Raw genomic sequence first — 14,589 nt, 5'->3', positions numbered from 1 at the left:
AAAAAAAAAAAAAAAGAGGTAGATCAGCTTAACGATTTACCAGAGTGTGTGGGAATAGCAAATACTTCAAGAAGATGACATCAGAAATGCCAGAGCTGGGCGCAGATGCGATCGAGTGGAATTCTCCAGCCTATGTTAGGGAAAAGGTCGGGTTAGAGGGTTGAGAAAAATTCCTTTGGCATTGAATTCTATGTCTCCCATATGCACTTCCGAAGCAGTGAGAGTCAGAGTGACTCTCCTCTTGTGACAGCCAGTGCCCTGGTTGGGGTCCAGCTCCCGCAAGTGCATCTGCAGGAGACACCAGCAAGGACAAACTCCTTTTAGCCTTTGGAAGACTTCAAATTCACAGTAACAAAACCGTCTCGTGGGTGGTCTCACTTCTCCACGTTGTTTCAGTTAGAACAAGTGACTTTCTTTGATTCAAAACATTTAATTCTATGTTAATACCCCTCCATTTTATTACAAATATATCTGAAACCTCAGCTCCAATGCGTTGCTTGATGATGAGGTGATGCTTTGTTGAATTTGGGGAGCTCTCCCCCCATTTTGGAGCTGTGAGTGAGCCATGAGCCTCTCCTCTGCCCTCCCTGGGTGACACGAGGTTGCTCAGTGTACAGGAAAGCTCATGGATGGCAACTGGGAAACTGAGTTGTGGCTTGAGAAGTGACTTTTAGTTGAACTAAGGGAAAAAAAAACAATCTAGGAGGGTTTGCCGGGTAGCAAAAAACGGATCTTAGAAACCAAGCGCTCAGGCAGATTCTGATTGCATAGACACAGGAGGGAGGAGAAAATGCCCTCTGGCGTTCTGGCCAGCACCCCTCCTGGGCAATCCACCCGTAAAAATTACTCTGCACCCACCCGTGATTCCTGTTTCTCTGTGAGCTCTGCAGCCTGGGCCCTCCATGTGTGTAGGTGCTTTGATCTCATTTTCCTGGGTGCACCGGAGGTGCTAATTGAGCTGCACTCTCCATCCCAAAACTGCTGGGATGGCAGAGAGGGGAATCCCAGAGATCTTGGGCAGCATCCTAGGGAGTCATAAAAGGGAAGGCGCCTGTTGTCCCAACATGCTCATCTGTCTCTGTCCCTTCATGCTCCCCAGCCTGACCTGCTCCAATTAATTATTCAGCCAAGGCCAAGCAGGCAGCGGTTGCTATTGGGCACCAGCACGAATAACAACAGCAGCTATTTTTATCCCCAGCTCTCCTTACCTTGCAGCCGCAGCGATGGATCCCTGCCAGTTCTCCGCACAGAGCTTGCTGTGTCTGGCAGGAGACCACAGCGATTTACATCATTTTTATTTGCTTGGGATAGCAGCCTCCCAGCATGGAGAGGGGCTACGGGAAAGCTGGGGAGGGGCTCTTGATCAGAGAGGGCAGGGGTAGGACGGCAGGAATGGCTTTGAGCCGAAAGAGTGAGATGAGATCTCAGGGAGAAATTCTTCACCTTGAGGGTGGGGAGGCCCTGGCCCAGGCTGCCCAGAAAAGCTGTGGCTGCCGCATCCCCGGGAGGGGCTCAAGGCTTCGTCTCCAGCCGCCATCCAAAAGGGAAAAGGGTCGGTGACTCCCAAGCGCCAGAGCTGGGAACTGATCGGGGCTGGGTGATGGGACTGGGAGCAGCCCTGAGGGGAGGGACCCGCGGGGCTGGGGACGAGGAGACAGGAGCCCGGGAACCACCCGTGTCCGGGGCTGCCCCCGCCCCGCCCCCCGCTCCGTGAGGAGCCCCCGCAACCCCGTGGATCTGCTGGAGCGGGCCCAGAGGAGGCCACGGGGCTGGTGTGAGGGCTGGAGCCCCTCTGGAGAGGAGAAGGCTGCCCGGAGACCTCAGAGCAGCTTCCAGTACGGAAAGGGGCTCCGGGAAAGCTGGGGAGGGGCTGTTTACGAGGGCCTGGAGTGACAGGGTGAGGGGGGATGGCTTTGAATTGGAAGGGGGAAGGTTTAGACCAGACATTAGGAAGAAACGAGGGTGGGGAGGCCCTGAAACCCCTGGTGCAGCGGGAGATGTCCCGCCCGTGGCCGGGGTGGGGCCGGACGGGCTGCAAGCTCCCCTGCGACCCGAACCGTCCCCCGGCCCGGCCCCGCGGCGCCATCGCCTGCCCGGGGGCGGGGCGGCCAATGAGGAGCGGGAGGGGGCGGGGCCGGCCAGTGAGAGGCGGGAGGGGGCGGAGCTGACGCGCGGTGGCGGGAAAGGCGCGCGGTTTTGGCGCCAAGCGCATCCGGTCGCTGCGGCGCGCGGGGCTCGGGCCGGGAGCGGGAGCGATAGCGGCGAACGCTGCCCTCGCCGCCCCCCTCGCCTCCTCCGGCCCCGCTTCCCTCGCCTCCTCCGGCCCCGCTTCCCTCGCCTCCTCCGGCCCCGCTTCCCTCGCCTCCTCCGGCCCCGCTTCCCCTCCATCCTCCCGCCGTCGGGGCGCGCAGCCATGGCGGTGGCGCTGGAGGACGCGGAGCTGCGGGAGGCGCAGCGCGATTACCTGGATTTCCTGGACGATGAGGTGAGCGGGGGCTGCGCGGCGGCGCCGCCGTCCCCGGGGAGCGAGGGGGGAGCCGGGGGAGCCGGGTCGAACGGTGCGAAACGGGGCTCGCCCCGGCGCGGCCGCAGGCGGGGAGAGCGGGGCGGCCTGGGCGGAGGGGCGGACAGCGAGCGGGGAGCAGGGGGGTCTGTGGGGAAAGGGGAGGCTCTGCGGAGGGACCTGGATCCGTGGATGGAGGGCAGGAGGCTCTGCTGGGGGACCTGGATCCGTGGATGGAGGGCAGGAGGCTCTGCTGGGGGACCTGGATCCGTGGATGGAGGGCAGGAGGCTCTGCTGGGGGACCTGGATCCGTGGATGGAGGGCAGGAGGCTCTGCTGGGGGACCTGGATCCGTGGATGGAGGGCAGGGAGGCTCTGCGGAGGGACCTGGATCCGTGGATGGAGGGCAGGAGGCTCTGCTGGGGGACCTGGATCCGTGGATGGAGGGCAGGAGGCTCTGCTGGGGGACCTGGCCAGGCTCGATGCATGGGAGATCCGTGCAAGAGTGGTGGTTTTTTTCAGTGTTTTCCCCCCTATCTCCCTTACAGGAAGACCAAGGGGTTTACCACAGCAAAGTCCGTGATATGATCAGCGACAACCAGTGCCGCCTCCTCGTCAGCATCAATGACCTGCGGCGGAAGAACGAGAAGAGGGCCAACCGGTCAGTGTGGGGTGGTAGGGCTCTCTTCTTCCAAGAAACCTGCTACAGGATGACAGGGAACAGCCTCAAGTTCTGCTAGGGGAGGGTTAGATTGGGTATTAGGAAAAAATTTTCACTGAAAGAGTGGTGAAGCCCTTGCAGAGGCTGCCCAGGGCAGTGGTGGGGTCCCCATCCCTGGAGAGGTTCAAGATCTATGTAGATGCAGTGCTTAGGGTCAAGGTTTAGTAGACACGGTGGGCTTGGGCTGGTGGTTGGACTGGATGAGCTTTTTTGAACCTCAGTGGTTCTGTGATTCTATAAACTTCGTCTTTTGTGCTGTGCCTTATGTAGAAGGCGGACCTGCTCTTTTCCCCCGTGACACCCATCCTTTCCCAGTTGTGACCCCCTGATTTGGCAAAACCCTTCTGCAGCAAGCTAGGGTTGACTGCACAATAGAAATCATCTTTTTAGGATGCTTGGGGGCATGTGAGGTTTTTCAGATGGGGCTGGGCTTATCCAGCTTCTGGCCGTTGGTGGCAGTGGGTCTTGATACAGAGCTATGATAGACTTTTTCACCTCTTTTTTCACCTATTCTTTTTTCTTCTTGCTCCTAGTAAACTTGTGGAGCATGTGGAGGCATGGGAAAAGTATTGGGGATGAAGGCAGAAGGGGCTGCTCAGCCCGCATCATCACCTCCCTCTGTTGTAGGCTCCTGAGCAACGCCTTTGAGGAGCTGATCGCCTTCCAGCGTGCCCTGAAGGATTTTGTTGCCTCTGTCGATGCCACCTACGCCAAGCAGTACGAGGACTTCTACATTGGGCTAGAGGGCAGCTTTGGCTCCAAGCATGTGTCACCACGGACACTGACGGCCTGTTTCCTCAGCTGTATTGTCTGTGTAGAGGGCATCGTGACAAAATGTGAGGCCTGGGGAAGCGCCAGGGGCTTTGGGGGTGGGTCTGGCTGTTTGCTGCAGAGGGACTGGAGTGCGCCGGCAGCCGTGCTACATCTTGGCAACCTGGGCAAAGGGAACAGGGGCATTGGTAGAAGGTCTTGAGTGTTGGGATGTTCTCTCTGCTCAGTAAATCCTGGCCACGGTTGACAGAGGGTTGTGTGCCAAGTGCAGTTTAGCACTGGACACACTGATGGGGACTCTGCTGACAGAGAGGTGGGATATCCCTGCCCCTAATTCCTCTTTATTCCAACCTCAGGCTCTCTGGTTCGTCCAAAGATTGTTCGGAGTGTCCATTATTGCCCAGCTACCAAGAAAACTATTGAGCGACGATACACGGACATGACCTCCCTAGATGCTTTCCCGTCCAGCTCTATCTACCCTACAAAGGTGAGGCGAAGTAGCCTTATGGGAAGCATCACTAAGTTCCTCTGGTGAGAACGTGCCAGCTCCTAGCCCAGGGTCTCAAATCCTTCTCCTTCAGCCTACGTTGCCCATGAAGTAGAGAGGACATATCACATGTGTGACAGTCCCAGAGATTCACTTGGAATACGTGTAGCCGGTCTGTGTTGGGCAGAAGGCCACCAGACCTGCTAGTTCAGGTGTTGGTTATGATCTGGGTTCTGTGGTGGACCCGGATCGGAGTGGGTGTGCCTGTGCTGTCCTGGAGGGTGTCTACACCCTTGGGGAGAGGATTTGCCCCATCTTTGGGAACAGAAGGTTGACCTGAGCTTTGTCCCCACTGCACTCAGCCTGCTGCATGGGTGATGAGTCACCGCCGCCTGCAGCAGGGACAGAGATTGGAGACATGTAACGTTCCAGCAGTGGTGGGTGTTGGCAGCTTTAGACTGGGGGACTCTGTGGAATTGGTGAACCCCAGCTTTTGGCAGTCCTGATTAAGCAGCCCTTTCCAGCAGTCTTGTGCATGTTGGGTGATGCAGCCTTGTCTTCCCGCTGTTCTCTGTGCTCCTGAAAAACGGTGCTAGTCTTTTCATTGAGGTTCTTCCTCTAGGATGAAGAGAATAACCCCTTGGAAACAGAGTTTGGCCTCTCAGTCTACAAGGACCATCAGACCATCACCATCCAGGAGATGCCTGAGAAGGCACCAGCGGGACAGCTGCCGCGCTCTGTGGATGTCATTCTGGATGATGACCTGGTGGACAAGGTGAAGCCTGGGGATCGCATCCAGGTGGTGGGGACGTACCGCTGCCTGCCTGGGAAGAAAGGAGGTTACACTTCGGGGACTTTCAAGTGAGCCTTCTTTTGTCTTGACTTCAGCCCTCCCACCCTTTTCAGTTGAGTCATGTCTCTGGATGATGAGATTGGGACAGCCAGGTGGCTGTCACAAAGCTTGGTCAAACATTGGCTTAAATCCCTTGGAAGTGGTTTGCACCTTGCTTTTTAGCATCAACATGCAGCTGTGAGCTGCAGCTGCCCACAGAGTGTGTTGGATGCTCCTAAAGATGCTCCAGTGATGGCCCAGTGCAGTAAGACAGAGGGGGGCTATGGCTCTTGGAGCTTTCCAACCCCTTCCAGGATTTTGTAAGGCAAAGGATGACCCTGTGGAAGTTTCCATTCTGTTGTTGCTGTGACCCATAGATTCTGTGGGCTTTGCAGACCTGATTGTGGCTGTGTCCCTTCTCCAGGACAATCCTCATTGCCTGCCACGTGAAGCTGATGAGCAAAGATGTCCGGCCCCTCTACTCTGCTGCAGACGTGGCCAAGATCAAGAGATTCAGCAAGAGTCGCTCCAAGGTACTGAAGCCTCGTGTTGAGAGGGCAGGCTTGTACCTGAGTAGCTTTGGCTTTTGTCAGGTCCTGTTATTTTTGTTGCTTCTGTCATGCTGCTGGTGTCCTCCCACCCTGCTGGCAGGTCAGGACAGAGATGTGTGTCCTGTGACCCTGCTAAACTGGTTGCCAGAGGAGCTCCTCTGCAGGAGAAACACCTCCCTCTTTCCTCTTCAAGCCCTAAACCTGAGTGAGATATGGAGTGAAAGTCTGTCCACCCTAGCGTGGTCTTCTGCGCAGACCTTTGTTTCGTGGCATGGAGAGGAGCAAGCCTTACTCCCACCAGCATCGCTGCTGACAGTGCTTGCTTATGTGACCATGACAGTTGGGATGGTCTAGGACTTGGGAGCCCCACTGAAAGAAAACTCTGGCAAATGGTCCCCTTTTTCCCAAATCATTTTCACCCCCGTGGTTCTGTGATGGGAATAAACTCCTTTTTGTGTGCTGAAATGAGCTTGTGGTGGTTTGCTCCCTGTTCTCATTTGCTACAACCCGTCTGACAGGCCGTGCTCTGCCTCTTCTCCCTTAGGATATCTTCAACCAGCTGGCAAAGTCCCTGGCTCCCAGCATCCACGGGCACGAGTACATTAAGAAGGCCATTCTCTGCATGCTGCTTGGAGGGGTGGAGAAGAACCTGGAGAATGGGAGCCGCATCCGAGGAGATATCAACATCTTGCTGATAGGTCTGGAAAGGCAGGGCAGAGGCACCCTCGGTTGGTGCTGTTGGGGGGTGAGGTGAGGCGGCATTTTTCTGGACTTGGTGTCACAGAGTAATTGAGATTAGGTGGGACCTCAGGAGGCTTCTGGCCCAAGCACGCATGTAGGGCAGAGGCAGTGTCACTGGTAGATCAGGTGAGTTTGGGACTTGTCCAGTTGGTTTTGAACATCTCCAGGGTTGTGATGTGAGCCACTGTCATGGTGTTTAAGCACCCTCAAGGAGATTTCTTTTTCTTCTGTCATCCAATTGGTTTTTTCTGTATTCCACATTGTCCTCATTGCCTCTGCTTCCATCACCATGCACCTCTTGAAACTCTAGCTCCATTTTCTCTATTTCCTCCCATCAACTCACTGAGGAAGGGGAGAAGATCATCTGATGACCTTCTCTCCTGAAGGCCAAACAAACCAATTTCTATCCCCTTCCCCCACCTGCCCTGTCCCGAGGACCCCAGACAGGCCGCAGTGTCTGAGTGATGTGCAGTTATTAAACGCAGTCTTTTCCATTTCAGGAGACCCTTCTGTTGCCAAGTCACAGCTGCTGCGGTATGTGCTCAGCACTGCGCCCCGTGCCATCCCCACCACTGGCCGAGGCTCCTCTGGTGTTGGCCTGACTGCTGCTGTCACCACAGACCAAGAAACTGGTGAGGAGCGGGCTGGTTCTCGGTGGGAGCTGTTGGAGGGAGGCTCGGTAACGCTTTGAAGGCACTCTGACAGATCACGGGCTGCTTTTTGTTCTGCAGTGGGGCTTGCAGGACTTGGCCCATCCAGAAGCTTTATGGCAATGATAGTGCCATTTTCTCTGCCTTTGTTGGGTGGTGGTCTTCTCTACTCCTCTTCTACTTGGTGCAACCCATGTGAGAGCTAGCAGTGGCCTGGATCTTGTTGTCTCACTCCTGGGCTTGCTCTTCATCCTAAGTGTCCTTCTGCTGTCAGGTAGCGCAGGAGACAGGCAGGCCCGACCAGTGCTGGTGCCTTTTGAGGCTCAGCCTAGTCGTGGGGATGGTGCTGTGTGGAGGGGCTGGCAGGGCAGGAGGTAAACCTGAACCTTCCAGGGCAGGTTCAGATTAGACATTAGGAAGAATCAGGCCCTGGCAGAGGCTGCCCAGGGAGGAGGTGGAGTCCCCATCCCTGGAGGGGTTTACAAGCCGGGCAGATGAGGTGCTTGGGAATCTGGTTCAGTAGTGGACAGGTACAGTTGGACTCAGGTGATCTCAAAGGTCTTTTCCAACCAATCAATTCTATGTGTGGGGCTGCTGAATGGTAGTTAACTCTTTCTCCCATCCCATCCCAGGTGAACGGCGCCTGGAAGCCGGAGCCATGGTGTTGGCTGACCGAGGGGTGGTGTGCATCGATGAGTTCGACAAGATGTCTGACATAGACCGCACGGCCATCCATGAGGTGATGGAGCAGGGACGCGTCACCATCGCCAAGGCCGGCATCCACGCCCGCCTCAACTCCCGCTGCAGCGTCCTGGCAGCAGCCAACCCTGTCTATGGCCGGGTGAGTGCTGACACTTGCTGGTCTCCTCTGTGGTGAAAGGTGCTGGGAGCTGTCTTAGTGGGGGAGACAGCTGATAAAACCCCGGAGATCCCCCCAGATAGGCAACTTTGTTCTTGCTGGGATTGGGATCCATGGGATAGCAAAGACCTGATTGATTTGGTCTCTGTTGCTCCTCCTGGCCCTCCTGGAGGAGAGATGGGCTACAAGCCTGAGGTTCCTTACCCTGTCTGGGTACTACCTGGATCTTCCAGGACCTTATCCTGATGACGAGCCTCAGTCTTGGTGTCTGACCTAGAATCACAAAAAATATTAATTTTCTTTGCAAATGAGAGCTTCTACCCTCCTGCTAGGACAGGGAAAAAGAGCCCTGGCTGCTGCAGGCTGGATTTAGTGTGGTGTCCTGCTGCCTGCATATCCATCCTCAAAGGCCTGGCCTGAGGAAGCCCTCCTGGCTTCCCTGGCAGCCGAGACTGGCCCACGAAGATCTCCTGTAACTCCATATGTTGCCCTCTTGCAGTACGACCAGTACAAGACACCGATGGAGAACATTGGCCTGCAGGACTCCTTGCTCTCCCGTTTTGACCTGCTTTTCATCGTGCTGGACCAGATGGACCCCGAACAGGACAGGGAGGTCTCAGACCATGTGCTGCGGATGCATCGCTACCGCAACCCCAACGAGCAGGATGGGGATGGTGAGTTGCTTGTAACTGCAATTCTCTTGCTGCTCAGGCCTCTCCTTCCTCAGCAGATTGTCACCCCTTGGTGACAGCTCTTTGCATTCAGCATCCCTGGCTTTGTTAAGGACTACTTTTGGTGGCTTTGGGGAGTCAGTCCAAAAGCTAAAAGCACGTTCTCTGTGACTGTCTCCTCTCCAGCCATGCCCCTGGGCAGCGCTGTGGAGATCCTGGCTACAGAGGACCCTGACGCTGTGCAAGAGGAGGAACAGGAGCTCCAAGTGTATGAGAAACACGATGAACTCCTGCACGGGCCAAATCGCCGCAAGTGAGTCCTTTGTCCCACGTGCCCTGGAGCTCTCTGGGTGTTTCCCTGCACTGTGAGGCTTGAGTATCCAGGCAGTGATTGATTGCTGGTGCCAGCAACGCTGCAGGTGGCCCACAGGGAAGTACGTGAGCAGGATGCCAAGGGAGCCCTGCTCTGGGCTTGATCTCTCTTGCCAGACAGGTGGGGAACATCTCCTGGTCCTGAATTTTCCACATGCCCTTGTGCCTGTGAAGGGTAAAATAGTGTGAAGCCTGCTTCTGCTAACACCCTTAGTCTGTCCCCACCTTGGAGAACACGGGTGTGCGTGCGTTTCTTTGCAGGGAGAAGATCGTCAGCATGGAGTTCATGAGAAAGTACATTCACGTAGCAAAGATGATAAAGCCTGTCCTGACTGAGGAGTCGGCCAGCTACATAGCGGAGGAGTACTCCCGCCTGCGGAGCCAGAGCCTGGCCAACTCGGACATCGCCAGGGTGAGCCCCAGGAGGAGGGAAACTGAGGCAAACGCCCCTCTTTCCCCCTTATTGGCATTTTTTGCCCTGGAGATGATGGCTCCTGATGAAGTGGGGTGCTGTGAGAGGGGGTGAGCCTCACAGAGACACCTCTCTGTCCCCCACAGACCTCCCCTGTCACAGCCCGTACCCTGGAGACCCTGATCCGCCTCTCCACAGCCCACGCCAAGGCCAGGATGAACAAGACCGTTGACCTGCAGGATGCTGAGGCGGCTTTGGAGCTGGTGCAGTTTGCCTACTTCAAAAAGGTGGGGGGAAGGCATTGTTCAGGTGATTCTAAAACTGTCCTCAGAAGGTGTGGCTGTGCTGCAGGCTGAGCACCCTGGGCTGCTGGTGGGTCCTTTCCTGGTGCCGATGTGGGGATGAGGCAGTGGTGGCATTGGGGGGTCCTCAGGGTTGCCCCCTGAAAAGCAGCTTGAGTGGAAAAATGGTCTGAATCCATCCCACCTTTGCTGCACAGGTTCTGGAGAAGGAGAAGAAACGCAGGAAGCAGGCAGATGATGATTCAGAGACCGAGAAGGAGGATGAGGAGTCACAACCCAAGGAAGAGCGCAAGATGAGGAGGTAGGAACCAGAGCGAGGGAGGAGAGGAACGTTACGTGGAGGGCACTGGCCTCTGCTGGGGGTGCGGCAGGCAGGGCTGGCCTTGGGGAAGCTCTCCATGATTTGCACAACCTCACGCCTCCTCCTCTGCAGTGGGTAATTTGGGGGACAAGCCCCTTGGGTGGATACAGGTCTGGCTGGATGACCACATCCAAAGAGTCGCAGTCAACAGCTCAATGTCCAAATGGAGATCAGTAACGAGCGATGTCCCTCGATCTGTACTGGGACCAGAACTGTTTCATGTCATCAATGACATGGACAGTGAGATCAAGTGCAGCCTCAGCACGTTTGAAGGTGATGCCAAGCCAAGTGGTGTGGTTGATGTGCATTACGGGAGGGACGCCATCCAGAGCGACCTCAATGAATTGAAGGAGCAGGCCCATGTGAACCTCATGAAGTTCATCAAGGCTAAGCGTGAGGCCCTTCCTCTGGGACAGGGAACTCCCCAGTGTCATCACAGCCTGAGGAATGAATGGATTGAGAACAGCTTTGGGGAGGACCTGGGGATACAGGTGCATGAAAAACTGGATGTGCTTGCAGACCAGGCCAACCACATCTTGGGTTTCATTGAAAGAAGTGTTAAGGAAGGTGATTGTCCCCTTTACTTTGCTCTGGTGAGACCCCACCTGGACTAGACTTAGACTGGACATAAAGAAGAAATGTTTTGCTGTGAGGGTGGGGAGGCCCTGGCCCAGGCTGCCCAGAGCCATGGTGGCTGCCCCATCCCTGGAGGTGTTCAAGGTCAGGTTGGATGGGGTTTGGAGCCCCTGATCCAGTGGGAGGTGTCCCTGCCCACCCCACAGGTGGAAATATGTGAGCTTTAAGGTCTGTTCTGACCCATCTAGCTAGATGATCCACCCCACACCCTTCTGTGATCATATCATAGCCCACAACCCTCAGGGCTGGGGCTGGCTTGGCTCCCATGCCTTGGGCAAGGGTTGTCATTGAAGAGTGACTTACTGTGAGCTGCAGATACCCTGCAAGTCTTGACCAGATGTCTCCAGGAGCCTGGGGTTTGAGGGGTGGTCCTGAGGTCTGCAGTTCATCTGCAGCATGGGTGACCTGCTCTTCTCCCACACAGGAGAAAGAAAGCACGCACAGAAGGTGAAGGGGACTCCTACGACCCCTATGACTTCAGTGATGCCGAGGAAGAGATGCCAGAGGGTGAGTCTCTGGGATTTCGCTGGCTCCAGAGGGTGCTGCTGCCTTTTGCTTGGTGGGTCTGCGCACCTGGGGAGCAGTGCTGGGGGACGCTGGGGGTCTTTGCTGTGGAACCGTCCAGCTCCACAGATCAAGGTGAATGTTTTTTGGAAGCTCTTCGTGGCCATGTGGGACAGGAGAGTCAGTGTTGCCGGTTCTGTCTGTCCTCTTCCAAACTGCTGCAGAAGGAATGACGTTGGGAGGAAGCGTGGCATTGCCCACCCCATCCTCAGGCCCAAGTGCTTTTGCTTTCTGGGTGCTGGGACAGCGGGCAGGCTGAAGCTAACTCTGCTTTCTGTTCCAGTCCAAGCACATACACCCAAGACACCCGAAGCCTCTGCCACTGGTGAAGTGAAGAAGCCGGAGCTGGCTGAGCCAAGGTGAGTTGAGGCTGGAGCAGGCTGGAGTACCTGCGTGTCCCACCCTACACTGGTAGGTCCAGGGAGGTTATTCTCCCTCTGTACTCAGCACTGGTGGGCTGCTTCTCGAATCCTGTGTTCAGTTCTGGGCCCCTCACCACAAGAAGGATGTTGAGGCTCTGGAGCGAGTCCAGAGAAGAGCAACAAAGCTGGGGAAGCTGTAAGAACAAGTCTTACGAGGAGCAGCTGAGGGAACTGGGGTTGTTTAGCCTAGAGAAGAGAGGGCTGAAGGGACACCTTATTGCTCTCTACAACTACCTGAAAGGAGGTTGTGGAGAGGAGGGAGCTAGGCTCTTCTCCCAAGTGACAGGGGACAGGACGAGAGGCAATGGCCTCAAGCTCTGCCAGGGGAGGTTCAGGCTTGACAACAGAAAAAAATTTTTCATGGAAAAGGTCATTGGGCACTGGAACAGGCTGCCCAGGGAGGTGGTTGAGTCACTTTCCCTGGAGGGGTTTAAGGCACGGGTGGATGAGGTGCTGAGGGGCATGGTTTAGTGATTGACAGGAATGGTTGGACTCGTTGATCCTGTAGGTCTTTTCCAACCTGGTGATTCTGTGATTCTGTGATCCTGAGTTGGGAAGGAAGGGGAAGGACTCAGGTGTGGTCTCTAAGGGGGATTACTTCTCGCCTTGCCTACTCAGGTTGAAAGCATTCAAGGCTGCCCTCCTGGAGGTCTTCAAAACTTCCCATGCCCAGTCTGTGGGTCTGAAGAGCATGATGGAGTCCATCAACCGTGACAACCCTGAGCCCTTCTCACCGGCTGAAGTGAAGATAGCGCTGGCCCACATGCAAGATGACAACCAGATCATGGTGTCTGATGAGATTATCTTCTTAATCTGAGTCTCTGTGTGGAATAGCCTAAGTTCTTGTGAACTTTGAGCCTGGAGGCTCTTTGTTTGCCTTTAACTTTTTCCTGAATGTTTCATCTGGCTGAGCTGGACTTGTGAGAGCTCCAGTCTGTGCACTTTACAGGCCTTCCTCGCTGTGCCTTGCTAGCACCAAAACATGCCAGGAGCTCTGGAAGCTCATCTTACTGTTGCTGTTGTCAAACGAGCATTTGGGAAAAGGTTTGTTTGTGCAAGGTGCTGAAAGGAAAGACTTCAGTGCAAATTATCAGGTTTTTTAATGTATTGTTTTTAGCTTTGGTGGTAACACTTCCAGCCTTTGAATAAAACAATCTGGCTTTAGGAATCCAATGTTCAGTAGCAGTGGAAGTGAGAAGTGATACGAGAGCTCTGCTGTTAATTGTGAAGCTTTTATTCCCCTTCGTTGTCCTTTTTACCCAACTACATAGCCTAAATCTCTGTGCAAGTGAAGGTGACTGAGCAGCCTCTTCCCTCACTGCCACCCTTCCCAGCCCGTGGGGGCAGTTGCTGGTGGTGCAGGGCGAGGCACAGTCTGCCCTGCTCTGTCACCCCTAGCCTGGTGGTGTCTCCAGACTTTGAGGCCCTGCTAGGAATTTTGGTTTCCAGCAAGGGGGCGAGGACTGGGATGCTCATGGGCACCTGTGGGATGCATCGTGGGGGTTTGGTCTCCAGCTGCTCCTGCCTTCTCCGATCTGGGACTGCACTTGTGGGAACAGAACAGGGCCACCACAAGCGAGAGGAAACCTGCAGCAAAGAAAGGTTGGAGCTCCAGGAACCTGAGATTGCTGGCTGAGCTGCTGCCCATCTCCCACTGTCCTGTGGAAGGTAACCAGGAGGTGCTGAGATTGTGAAAGCCTTTCCTTGCTCATGGAGGGGTTGTTGAACTGTCACTTTCTGGGAACACGCAGGTGACCGCTTCTTGGAGAAAGGCTGTTTCTAGAAACCAGTAGGCGCCCCTGGCTTAGGGTGGTTTTTAACAAACACTGAACGTGCAGTCAGAGCAGTCTTGGCATCTTGTGATGCCAGAGATACTGGAGGTTTAGGGTTTTTTAGTTGGGTTGTTATTTTGGGTTCCAAGTTTGAGGCTAAGCTTTGGAGAAGACCCCAACCAGCACAGACTGGTTGCTGTTATCCCTGCCTGTCTCTGGGCACTTGCACCGTTCATGTGCTCTTGTTTCTGGATGCCATAAATGTTGATTTGAATAATAAAAATGTCCAGTTGTGCCCCCGTGAGTGGCTGTTTGTTGGATTTCAACCGTGTCCACGTCTGGGGTTGCTGCTCCGGAATGCCACAGGGCAGCAGTGGGGGTGGTGTTGGGTCCGTCCTTCGCTGTGGTGCCTTTGCCTCGTGCCTTTGCCTCAGTGGGCCAAGCGCTTGCAGAAATCCCCTTGGGGAAGGTGAGTAACAAGTATGGGCAGCTCCTGCCTCTCCTGCCTGGAATTGCACATCCCAGTGAGCAAGAGGGCTTGGGAGCATCTCGTAGCACAGGTAGGGAACCCCCCATTTCTCATCTGCAAACACCTGTTGAATTACAAAAGCCTGGTTTGTGAGCTCTCACCCACCACAGCTCTGACAGCAGAGGTTCAGGTTTGGAAGGGATTTTGGATGTTTGCAGCTTCTCAGCCTTGAACGTAACGCGCTCCCACAGAGTGACCTTCGGCAGCATCCGGCTCATGGTGCTGCCAGCGTTGGTGGAGGTGGGTTAAACACACACGGCTTGAGCTGTGCTGTCTCTGGTTTTATTCTGCAGCTCCCTGGAGATCGGGACGGGAGCTGGGATGGGAGCTGGGATGGGAGCAGAGCCAGGATGCTACCGTGGTGGGGCCAAGGGCCAAGTGTACCCAGGCACCTTTGTGAGGGGAAGATGTTCAGTTGTGGGAAAAGGAACCAC

At 55.4% G+C, this 14,589-nt stretch overlaps 1 protein-coding gene across 1 annotated transcript; it reads left to right on the top strand.

Moving 5' to 3' along the window:
* The first annotated feature begins 2,404 nt into the window (after positions 1-2,404).
* MCM3 (minichromosome maintenance complex component 3) lies at positions 2,405-13,924 on the top strand. Its single transcript, XM_069850841.1, has 17 exons — positions 2,405-2,485; positions 3,051-3,163; positions 3,851-4,059; positions 4,351-4,481; positions 5,104-5,342; positions 5,738-5,846; positions 6,409-6,562; positions 7,106-7,237; positions 7,888-8,096; positions 8,614-8,788; positions 8,972-9,098; positions 9,419-9,569; positions 9,716-9,856; positions 10,069-10,172; positions 11,293-11,375; positions 11,716-11,791; positions 12,473-13,924. The coding sequence occupies exons 1-17, from the start codon at positions 2,414-2,416 to the stop codon at positions 12,669-12,671; spliced, it is 2,424 nt and encodes an 807-aa protein (XP_069706942.1). The 5' UTR covers positions 2,405-2,413; the 3' UTR covers positions 12,672-13,924.
* The last annotated feature ends 665 nt before the right edge of the window (positions 13,925-14,589 follow it).

This window comes from Phaenicophaeus curvirostris, chromosome 2 (genome assembly GCF_032191515.1).
Source record: "Phaenicophaeus curvirostris isolate KB17595 chromosome 2, BPBGC_Pcur_1.0, whole genome shotgun sequence".
NCBI lineage: Eukaryota > Metazoa > Chordata > Aves > Cuculiformes > Cuculidae > Phaenicophaeus > Phaenicophaeus curvirostris.
This window is presented reverse-complemented; position numbering and strand designations above follow the sequence as displayed.

Coding starts and splice junctions, on each gene's coding strand:
- MCM3 (XM_069850841.1), top strand. CDS start 2,414: ATGGCGGTGGCGCTGGAGGACGCGGAGCTGCGGGAGGCGCAGCGCGAT. Junction 5,847..6,408: donor TCAGCAAGAGTCGCTCCAAG/GTACTGAAGCCT, acceptor CTTCTCCCTTAG/GATATCTTCAACCAGCTGGC. Junction 11,376..11,715: donor CGAGGAAGAGATGCCAGAGG/GTGAGTCTCTGG, acceptor TTTCTGTTCCAG/TCCAAGCACATACACCCAAG.